This window comes from Alexandromys fortis, unplaced genomic scaffold, assembly GCF_014885135.2.
Source record: "Alexandromys fortis isolate MF-2015 unplaced genomic scaffold, M_Fortis_MF-2015_v1.1 scaffold_130, whole genome shotgun sequence".
Classification (NCBI taxonomy): domain Eukaryota; kingdom Metazoa; phylum Chordata; class Mammalia; order Rodentia; family Cricetidae; genus Alexandromys; species Alexandromys fortis.
In genome coordinates, this window is record NW_026068016.1 from 809,934 (window position 1) to 821,226 (window position 11,293).

At 45.9% G+C, this 11,293-nt stretch overlaps 1 protein-coding gene across 4 annotated transcripts in view; it reads right to left on the reverse strand.

Moving 5' to 3' along the window:
• Nucleotides 1–8,220, reverse strand: part of Ddhd1 (DDHD domain containing 1) — a 74,613-nt gene extending 66,393 nt beyond the window's left edge. For 2 of the 4 annotated variants that reach the window (XM_050162374.1, XM_050162373.1), the window contains exon 1: nt 7,294–8,219. In XM_050162374.1, the coding sequence (XP_050018331.1) occupies nt 7,294–8,083 (790 nt within the window). In that variant the 5' untranslated portion in view covers nt 8,084–8,219. Of the gene's footprint in view, nt 1–7,293 lie in introns of all 4 variants that reach the window. The other 2 variants (XM_050162372.1, XM_050162375.1) reach the window with 2 other exon arrangements.
• Between the last annotated feature and the right edge of the window lie 3,073 nt (nt 8,221–11,293).

Genomic DNA, 11,293 nt, shown 5'->3' on the forward strand with positions numbered 1-11,293 from the left:
GTGAACCAAGAAAGTCAAAGAAAGGCAAATATCTGTTGATAAGTTTATTAAGTCTTACTATTTTCTGCATATGAGTGCTTTGTCTGTATGTATGTACGCGTACCATGTGCATGCCTGGTGCCTACAGAAACCAAAAGAGGCCATCAGATTCCCTGGAAATGAGTTAGAGATAGTTGTGAGCTGCCATGTGTACACTATAGGAACTGAACCTGGGTCCTTTGCAAAAGCAGTAAATGCTTTTAACTGCTGAGCCAACTCTTCAGCCCCATTCATTAATTGATGGACATTATGTTTGTCTTACTTAGGCCCAAGTATACAACAAGGGCTTATTTCAACACTGGATGGCCAACTATCCAGGGGTCTAGCAGGTGTTGCTAAACACATTTGAGAGGTCACATTTACTGTCTTTATCGCACGGTGCCCAACTGGTTTACTCTGAAGTTGACTCTTTCCAAGGGTAATCTTTTTGATCAAAACAAAGGCTTTGTTTTCCAAATCATAAACTAACTTAGAGGAAAGTTAAATATACTGGATAATAAAGTGTAAATTGGGGGGGGGGCAGGATAGCTTAGTTGGTAAAATGCCTGCCTGAGTGAAAACACAAGAATTTGAGTTCAGATCCCTGCACCCACATACCAAGTGGAACATAGTAGCATACGCCTATAATCCCAGCACTGGGGAGGAAGAGACAGGCAGATCCCTGGTCTTACTGCCTAGCTAGTCTAGCTGGTAAGTACTGGATAAATGAGAAACCTTGTCTCAAAAAAAAAAATAAGGAACAGGGGGCTTGAGAGATGGCTCAGTGGTTAAGAGCACCGGCTGCTCTTCCAGAGGTCTTGAGTTCAATTCCCAGCAACCACATGGTGGCTCACAACCATCTGTAATGGCGCCATCCTCTGGCATGTGGGCATACATGGAGGCATTATGTTGTATACATAATAAATAAATAAATCTTTAAAAAAAATAAGGAACAGTAATACGTGGCTGCTAGGACAGTGGGTCCTTTTTCTTCTGGGAGTGCGACCACTAGGAGGTTGACCATGCTCCAGTGGAGGGTCTTCACTCATGTGCTTAGGGGAGGCACTAATAGGCTCTGAAGTTGGGAAAAGGTCATGCTGAGGGTATTTGGAAGGCGTTGGGATGTAGAGAAGATGAATATGACCAAAATACAGTGTATATAACATATGAAAGTCTCAGAGAATAAAATTATTATGTAAAAATTAGGTGTTATGGAATATTCCTTTAAACTGTGTGAATTTGTGTCACTGTGATGGGTTAAAGAAGCTGACTGGCCAATAGCTGAAAAGAATGTTAGGCAGGAAAGCGAGACTAGGAGAGTGCTGGGAGGAAGAGTTGCCAGTTAGATGCAGAAGGAGCAGGAGATGGACATACTGCCATGCGGCAGAGTGTAAATAAGGAATATGGGTTAACTTAAAATGTAAGAGTTAGTAACAAGCCTGAGCTATTGGTCAAGTATTTATAATTTATATTAAGTCTCTGAGCCAGTTATTTGGGAAGTAGTGAGACAGAAACTTCTGTCTAAAATTAGGTATTGAGCAATTCAGGAAGAAAACATGGGTGGCTGCCCTACACACACACACACACACACACACACCACATACACATCACACACATGCACACACTCCACATACAAATGCAGGTTTTACTGAAGAAATATGAAGGAAAACCAGGTCGACGCTAGGCCTAGCCGAAAGCAATTCTATGAGAATAATGGATTCTGTCAATAAATGTGAAGTGAAAGTTGGCCACTTTTAATAGGTAAGACACAATGCTGGGACTCATCTAACTACCCCCATCCTGAGACTGAGACCTGTTTCAGTTCTGCTGTCAGGGCATTCCATGGACTGGGCTCAGAAACCTCAAGCTTTAGCAGAGTTCATCTAGTTCTCTGTCCTGTGTAACGTGCCAAGGGTGAGTCTGTATCAGTATATGAAATAATGGTCCATGAAACAGCAAAGGGAGAAGTGGAACTCAGATTCCTACTTGCACAGCAGGAAGAATGACGTCAAGCACATAAGAGCTTGCTTATAAGTATTCAGAAATGTTGTCTGCCATTCCGCTGCAATTTACATTTCTCTGGGATTCTCAGGTATCTCTGGGATAAAGAAGTAACAATAAAATGTAATTTCTAAGGGTTGGCCTTTGGTCACTTAAAAGAGCTAATTTGAATATAGAAGAATAACAATGACAAAGATATCTCAATGCAGCTTAAAGACTTTAGGATAAACATTAATGTATATGTAGTTCATTCTTCTTGGCCATCTGATAGAAATGAAAAGTAGTGCATAAAAGAGAAATTTGCTGATGCCATTGTATTGTTTCTTCTGTTTGTCCAAAGTTCTCTGATATAGTTAATATCAGCTTTTTCCTATCTTAAATTTCACTTGTCTCCTAAAGTTGCCATATTAGAAACATCTATATGTGTTTTTCATCCCAATAGACCATTCATTTATCAGTGATTTAACTTTTTTTCTGCGGTACAATTTCCCTTTAAAGATGCAATACTAAAAGAGTACAAGTGGGGGCTAGAGCAATGGCTCTTCCAGAGAACTGGGTTTGATACCCAGTACCCACGTAGTGGGTCACTCCATCAGCAATTTCAGTTCTAGGGGGAATCTGATGCCCTCTTCTGACGTCTATGGGCACCAAGCACGGACATGATTCAGAGACATACCTGCAGGCAAAATACTCACACATGAAATGAGTAAATTTAATAAAAATATTTTTAAAGTAGAAATGCAGGTCACATATAATAATTACATTCTGTCCCCTCTTCTGCCTTTTTAGGAATGTACCATGACAAAAAAAAAAAAAAAAAAGCCAGGACTGTCTGGCTCTACCTTTTATCAGTACTGTTGCTTTTCCCTGATGACAGGTTTAAACTCTATCCTCTCATGGAAAGATAAAGGTCTTAGATCTGATTTCCCACCCCAGGCTTTTAGCACTACTTCCAACCTCTTCTGCCAGCAATCTCTGCCTCAGGATTCCTGCAGTCTTCCTCCCTCCCCTAAGCCTCCACCTCCCCTCCCCTTAATAACTATCACTTTCAGAGGATGCCTTGGCCGGCACATCCAGTCTTTTCTTGTTCTCTACAAAAAGGGATCAGCTGTAGGTTTCCAGACATAAAAGGCCTCAGCCAAACACAAAACACAGGCATTGATAGAGAAATAAAAGATCCAGGAAATCAACTCTGGAAGAGGAAGGAGCACAAAGTGTCTTTTATAATAAAGCAGGGCATTTAGGAGGAGGAAGGGCTTGGCAGGGGACGAAGATCCATCCTCAACATTTAGATAAAGCACTGGTATAACATGCACGATTACATTCAAGCCATACAGAAACAAGGTGAACCCAGTAAATCAATAAATGATAAAAACAAGATTTTTTTTTAAAACTAATAGCAAAGACTAATAGAAGCCTTGAATGGGCTGTGATCGGGGAGTGCCAGGTCCAACCGCATCCTGCCTTGCTTCATTGACTTACAAAGCATTGGAAACAAACTCAGCCTGGGATGGGTCTATAGATGTGTGCCCATGGCTTCTTTCTAATCTGAACTATTTGGGAAGGGTGACTGGGGAAAACTCTTCAGTACTTTCTCAGAAATAGGCATTTTAGTATTAATAATATTACTATTATAGGTGGTCTCTAAACCCCTTACAATCCTGTTTTGGAGATAGAAACAACAAGAAAAAGTGCCTGGAACCCCCTTGAACACTTACATTCTCTCACGATACCAACTGTGCCACATAAAGGATTACTATTCATGCCTGGATAGGTTACATTTATGCTAAATTAATAAATACATATTTGAGGGAAAGTCTCCAATTTTTAAAATCCTATTTTGTCAGGAATGTAATGTCCCTTTCACTTTAACATTCCTGAAGATAGCAGACTAATTTCTAAAGTACTTGACAGTGTAAATGGCTGAGAACTCTAGCACCGTGACTAGAGCCAGAGGGGTGAGGGACCTGTGGCTAGCAGCTGTTTATGGAAAACACACAGACACAGAAAATAAATGTGGCCAATTAAGCAATTTGCTCAGTGAATAAAAATTATACACTCTCCAGTGTCTACTGTACACATCAATGTCACGAAATAGCAGTTACACTATTTTAAGCTCATGGAACATCCTGGCTCCAGATGTCTTCCCACCTGCGTGTGACTAAATTCTTTGGTCACTTTCTTGCCAATATTCTTTACAAATATTTTGTCACCTCTGATAAGGACAAGGCCAACAAGACAATTGGAGCACACAATTTTCAGAGGTCACATTATTAATCTTGGTTGGGTGAACGGCTTCTTAGGATCCATGTACAGCTAGTTGGCAGTTACTATCTAGTCCTGTGTGCCCAAGCACCGTTCTAACATGTCAGATAATTCTCAAAACAAGTAGCTTAGAAGTGACTGTAGGAGCAAGGGAGTTCACCTAGCCTTTACTCAGTGATGACCAGCTTTTATCTACAGTGTCCACATGCAGTTATGAAAACATCTAAAGTCATGATAAACTGAAATAAATGTCCTACAGCTAGTCCTCCATCTATATAGACGTCCTATCTATAGAACACAAATGCTTTTTCCTGTTTGACTGACAGATGCCCAAGTGGTTCAAATATTGTCTGTGAATAAAGTTCAGAAGAACCTTTCTTTTGTTGGACAGAGCTAGCTCATTCTCTCTAATGCCAAGAAAAGGTGGGTTAAAATAGGCCACAGAAACGTAAATGGCCAACAGACAGACATTACTACCATACTAAAGAAGACCTTGTTGAATTTTTTCTTTTAAAAACCTTTCATTACCACCATTCATTTTCCCAAGGATAAATAAGGGAACAAACAACGGCAAAGGCCAAGAGCTGGACAGTATTGTTAAGCTCCATTATTTGAAGAAAGGATGAGGCCAACATACTGGGGATGAACTCTCCAAACGTGTGAAAATGATTATAACACACAGAAGCTCAGGAAACCATTCAAGTAAAGTTACAGGGGACTTTGCGACATGGAAACTTAACAGGACACCGGGAAGACTGCTTTTGTGTTTTCACTCTAGACTGTAAGATGAACACCCACAGGGCTGCATACTGTAAAGAGATGATCAGAAAATACTAAAATGAAAATTAAAGAGTTGTTTTTCTATACTAATTACAACAAGTAATTTATAAGCCATAATTGGCCAAATAATAATTGCCTTAGGAAAGAAAACTGAAGAGGCCTACGTCCACATGACCTCCAGGCTTTTGTCTGTCTTCACCACTGCCCAACTGATTAACAACATAACATACGATGAGCTGTTTTCTCTCCTCCAAACGGCACTACCCACACCTAACTGATACAGCACTAAAGTGACTCTTAGGATAAAGTCCAAACTCAGTGTGCCAGTCAGCCGCTCACACGCCTTACACCTCTGGGGTGGTCAAATCCAAACCCATTCTGGATGTCTGAGCCTCAGAGGTGTAGCCTACTTCTTCACCTGGTGTGCAGCTTCCGGTCTGTGTGTCCTTGGGCTTCACGCTGGCCCCAAATGGGAGGAAGCCCTTTCCCTAAGGCCCTCGCTTCCTCCACCTGACTAAAGTCAACCTCTGGACTCAGATGAGACTGTCCAGTCAGTGTTCCCTCCTGATTAGAGAGATGCTTGTATTGTGGCACCACTTTCTAGCTGAGTGACCTTGGTCAAGTTCATTAGCTACTTCCTCACATGCCAAAAGTCCGGGGCAACTTGCTGTCAGTGAAATGACGACTGTCACAATTGCTTTGTGAACAACAAGGCACTGAAGCGTGCAAGCATAATCCAGGCTAAGATAAGGGTGAGGTGGGGCTTCTAGTTTCCAGTTCCCCTTCGGAGGACGCTCTGCATTCTCATCCTTTCTGAGTCCACTAAGCTCTGAGCTTCTATCTGCAGGGAAGAGCCACGGTCAATGTCTGGATCACTAAAAAGAGAGATGGGAAGCCTCTGAAAGATAGGTTTTCCTAATAATGTGCACAGGAACACTACGCTCACTAAATATGCAAATGAATGAACGAAAGCAAGGGCTCCTTATCCTCAGTGAGCTTATAATCAAGGGGTGACATAACAGGGTCTAGTACCCAATACCTTTATCGTCATCAAGACTAGCAAGAAATTCTGCTATGCTACTCTTACCTGATTTGGCATGTGCTGAATTTGCCATCTTAGTAACTTGCACTTAATGTATGCATGCTTTGGCATTATCAAAATCACTGGTGCCATTCAATACCAATAACAAGTCACTGAGTACCTATCACGCTAGGTTTTACGAATACAAAGATAAAGGTGGTGGACTCTGCCCAGAAGTCACTAAATACATTGAAAGGAAGCTAAGCCATCAATACACATTATTAATATGTCAGAATAAAGTAAAATATATGGAGGGCCTAAAGATCAGGAAGGACATTTGAATTAGGGCACTAATTCAATCACTAATAAATCACATACAGTTAATACTGTATGTTACACATTATTGATGGACAAAAACCTCTATTATTATATATCATATGTGATCATATTATTAATAATACATTACATGAATATACACTGCATGCTAAGACAGATATTTCTGGATTGCCTTTCTCCTTACTCTGATTTTAAACCTACTCATTTTGTCTAAACACTGTTCAGACCTTTACAACAGTCCCATTTAACGGATGAGAAAACAACCCAGGTTAAGAAGCAGAGGTAAAAATATATAAACAGGACCTAACAGATACACAAGCATTCCACACGGAAGGCATGGGCCCACATCCCAAAGCCATTTCCTGACGTTCTTTCCTCTTCTGCCAACAAACCCTGGGGAATAACACACCCTTGCTCTCCTTTCCCGCCAGGGCTTTTTTCTTCCCGGGTCTCTGAACTGTTGATTCTCAAGCAGACACTCTCAACCTTCCCACTCACTCCAGGACATGCTGTTTAAATCACGAGCGCTTCAGGAGAAATGAGACCGAATCAGATACCCAAGTGGACACTGGTAGGGTCAAGAAACTAAAGCTACCGGATTGGGGATCCGCTCCTGGATCCCCTCCAGAGGATGGCAGCAGCACTCGGCTCACCCAGGAGGCGCCATCCCCGGCGGGATCCTCTCCTCCTGACCCCCCACCCCCTTGGCAGCTTGGGCGCTGCCATCTGCTCTTTTACCCTTCACCTGCCGACGCACCCCGCACAATCTGCATCTTCACCCGACCAGAGGGAGGCAGACATCGCGGGGCAACCGAGTCCCTAACCCGGTCCAGCGCGCGCAGTAGCCGGCCCGCCCCTAGCCAGCCACTTACGGTTCCAGTACACCGGGTAGCACTCTCCTTGAGTGACGTCCACCTCGTAGAGGCCTCCGCGCACGCACACCGGCTCGATGGTCACCAGCTCCTCCGTCTCGGGCTCGGGCCCCGAGGCGCGCGGGCAGAAGCCGCAGGCGCGGTCCTCGTCGTCTTCCTCCCCGGAGCCGGAGGCCGGGCCGCACACCGGGTCTCCATCGCGGCCCTCCGCCCGAGTACGGGCGCCCGTGGTCTGCAGCAGGGTCCGGAAGGCGAGCTCGATGCGCAGAGAGTCGTAGCCGATGAAGGGCTTCCAGGTCTTCTTGTCCTCCTTGTAGAACCAGCGAACCTCCTCCGGGCCCAGCTCCGTCACTACCTCGTAGCGGTGCCGGGCTGCGGCGTTGCCGGGCCGGGCGCGCTTTCTGTCCCCGGGGCCCCCTCCCGCCGCCCCGCCGTCCCCCGAGTTCGGGGCGACCAGCGGCGGCGGAGGCGAGGACGAGCTGCCGCCGCCCGCGCTCTCGCCCTCGCTGTAGTAGCGCAGCGACGAGCCCGACTCGGCCGAGCTTAAGTCGTAGTTCTCGTCGCTGAGGCACGAGTCCAGGGCAAGGTGGCTCAGGTCGTCGGTGCCCGGCGCCAGGTGCAGCGGCTCGGCGTGCAGCAGCGCCAGCGGCACCCCGTCTCCCGGCTGGTGCTCGAAGCAGCAGCCGCCGCCGCCGAACGAGCCCGCCGCGTCCGAGCCCAGCTCCCAGGCGCCGGCGCCGCGGCCGTTACGCTCGGGGCTCCGCGGGGCGCCGCGGCCCGGGTAGTTCATGCCGCCGGCGCTTCCGCCACACGCGCATCCGACGCCGCCGCCCTCTCCGCCCGGACTTAATCTTTCAAATCCCCGAGCTGGGCAGCAGCTGCGGCCAAGGCGACTCCGCCTCCCCGCAGGGCCCCCGGCCGCCGCAGCGCCGTTCCGAGGCCCGCCCCATTGTTACGCACCCCTGCGTGGGCGGGGCCCGAGCGAGGCCCCGCCCCCTGCCGCGCGCACCTCCCCGGAAGGCCCGAAGCCACTGGGTTAGCGCGCTCGGCGGTGTCTCCGCCTGAAGTGGGGGTCGCACGGGGCCACCGCCGTCTCGGCCTCTGTGCCGCTCCTCGCTCCCGGCGCCGTGGCTTTCCCCCTCGCTCCCACGCCCCCGGATGCCAGCTGGAATGAGGCTTCCTCCCACTCATCTTTACACATTCGGGTCGTTGAGCCCAGAGGCTGATTCAGCTGTATCCCCGGAGGGGCCCTGGAAGTTGCTCGCTCACGTTCCGGGCTTTAGGCTCGCTTTCAGCCTCTGCAGGACCTGCTCGGTCACCTACCTGGCCCTTCCCCAACCTGCAGCCTGTGCGTAGGAAGGCGCCCCACCCTATCCCTGCTGCTCACCTGGACAGCACTACTCCCACTTAGGAAAGGGAGTCCCAGCCTCCGGAGCAACGCCAGCTCTTGCTTAGGATTGCTTAGCCCCTTGTACTTACATTTCCTGTTCTTTCCATATTGCAGGAGGCCTTGGATGGAAACCAAGTCTCTATGTCTTTTCCCACAGTCAGTGTACATTCGATGGTCCGGGTTGTAGCAATGGCAGCCAGGTGTGTGTGTGTGTGTGTGTGTGTGTGTGTGTGTGTATGTTAGGTTAGTATGTCTGTGTGTATGTGTGTGTGTATGATAGGTTAGTGTGTGTGTGTATGATAGGTTTGTATGTATGATAGGTTAGTATGTATGTGCGTGTGTATGATAGGTTAGTATGTATGTGTGTGATAGGTTAGTATGTTTGTATGTGCGTGTGTATGATAGGTTAGTATGTTTTTGTGTGTGTATGATAGGTTAGTATGTTTGTGTGTATGTGTGTGATAGGTTAGTATGTTTGTATATGCGTGTGTATGACAGGTTAGTATGTTTTTGTGTGTGTGTGTATGATAGGTTAGTATGTGCGTGTGTATGATAGGTTAGTATGATTTGTGTGTGTATGATAGGTTAGTATGTTTTGTGTGTGTGTGTATGATGGGTTAATATGTTTGTGTGTGTGTTTATGATAGGTTAGTAGATTGAAAGAAAAAAAGCAACTGAAGTCGAGGCTCAGCGTTGCCACCCTCAAGTCACTTAATCTGTTTGTCTTATTTGTAGATATAATCAGGAGATCATTGGACCGGATGGTCTCTGGTGGTAATGCCCAGTAGTGGTCTATGCTCGTTAAGCCTTCCCCGGGTTGATTTTGTCTTTGTTTTTAGAGCGCCTCTGATTCTGTAACTTACATCCTGGGAGCAGGGAAATACTGAGGCTCCCTTCCGTTAGATTTCTGAGGCAGCTTAAAAAGGCAGAAAGAGACTAGAATCTGACCTCAACAGACTGAACATTTACACGGAAGAACAGACACTCTCCTGAGGGAAGGGGTATCTTGAAAGGGGTTAGGCTAGCTGGAGCCCTTTACATAGGCAGGTAGGAGGCTTGGGAATGAGGATGTTCTTGCAACCGTAGGAGGCTTGTGTGGGTCTGTGATCTGTCTTTCCTGGAATTGTCTGTTTTAGGCAAGACAGATATCTTGGAGGACAGGCTGTCCCAGCAGACATTCTCTGGGTTGTGACTGGCAGGAGGTTGGTCAGGGTCAGCTGTAATTTCGGAGGAGTCCTGTTTTATAGCGGAGGCACTCTGTCACCACACACCATTCTTTTAATTGAAAAGTATTTATTTTATAATCCCATCCTATGTTGAGAATCCCTGGGAAACAATCTCCAGCCTTGTTCTTAGTTCAAGAATAGACCTTGTGAAATCAGGTCAGTGGGGCATGTTGTCTGGCTCTTAGGATGTAACCTGTCAGAGATAATTCGAAGTCATTATTTAAATAGGGATTGTTTCTTTTGTGCACAGTGCTTCTGTAGGGAACTATAAGAAGGCTCTGCTCTCTATGGGTACATACGGAGTGATACTGTGGCTTGTGGTAAGTGAGAACGCAGGCTGGATTTTCTATCGTAATGTGTGTATTTGACTGGATAATCTTGCCCAGGGAACAGTCTGTCCATTTGTACCTTACAGCCCCATTGCAAAGCATCCATACTACTGCCTGAGTACCTGCATCCCAAGTTCTCTTCCACTGTTTCAATTGGAAGTATGCAGAATAAGAAATTGGGTATGAACTTTGAACTATTTGCTATTCGGGAAGGCATTAGCTTCACACTGCTCTGATATCTATCTGTGTACAGGCTTCTGATGCAAAAAGAGAACCAAGAACCTATAGTTTGCAGGGCAGTGGTGGTGCATGCCTTTGACCCCAACATTTGGGAGGAAGAGGCAGGTAGATCTCTGTGAATTTGAGGCCAGCCTGGTATATACAGTGAGTTCCAGGACAGTCAGGGCTACACAGAGAAACCATGTCTCAAAAAAAAAAAAAAAAAAAAAAAACTAAATCAAACCAACTAACCAAACAAACAAAGTTCAAAACGAAACAAATCTATTGCTTAGTTGGGAGACCTTGATAAATAACAGACATATTAAAGTGTATTATGACATTTAAAATACCTTCCTGTTTCTTGACAGAATGTAGCTCAAGTATTTACATGTTAATGGCCAGATTTATTTATTTATTTGCAGTTTTATTTCTTAAGGTGCAGCGGTCCGATTAATAAATCACCACGGTAATAGATATTTGAACAAATTTAATAACAAAACCAGACTCACGAAACCAAGGTTCCAGCGGAGTAGCCAGCGGAGACAGGAGAGGAAGGGAAGGAAGGAGCGCGCAGCTTTTGCCCGCCCAATATATCAGTAAACAAACGCCTGAGGGCAGCCCGCCCCCAAGGGGAGGGCTTATCCCTACATTAAGGTTGACATCATTTCTATTAATGAACATCATTGTCTTTGTTTCTTTTTGACTGTTTTTGTTTTTTGAGATGAGGTTTCTCCGTGTAGTCCTGGCCATCCTGGAACTTGCTTTATGAGGCTGGCTTCAAACTCTAATATCTGCCTGCCTCTGCTAGGATTAAAGGCCACCACATCCACTCTTGC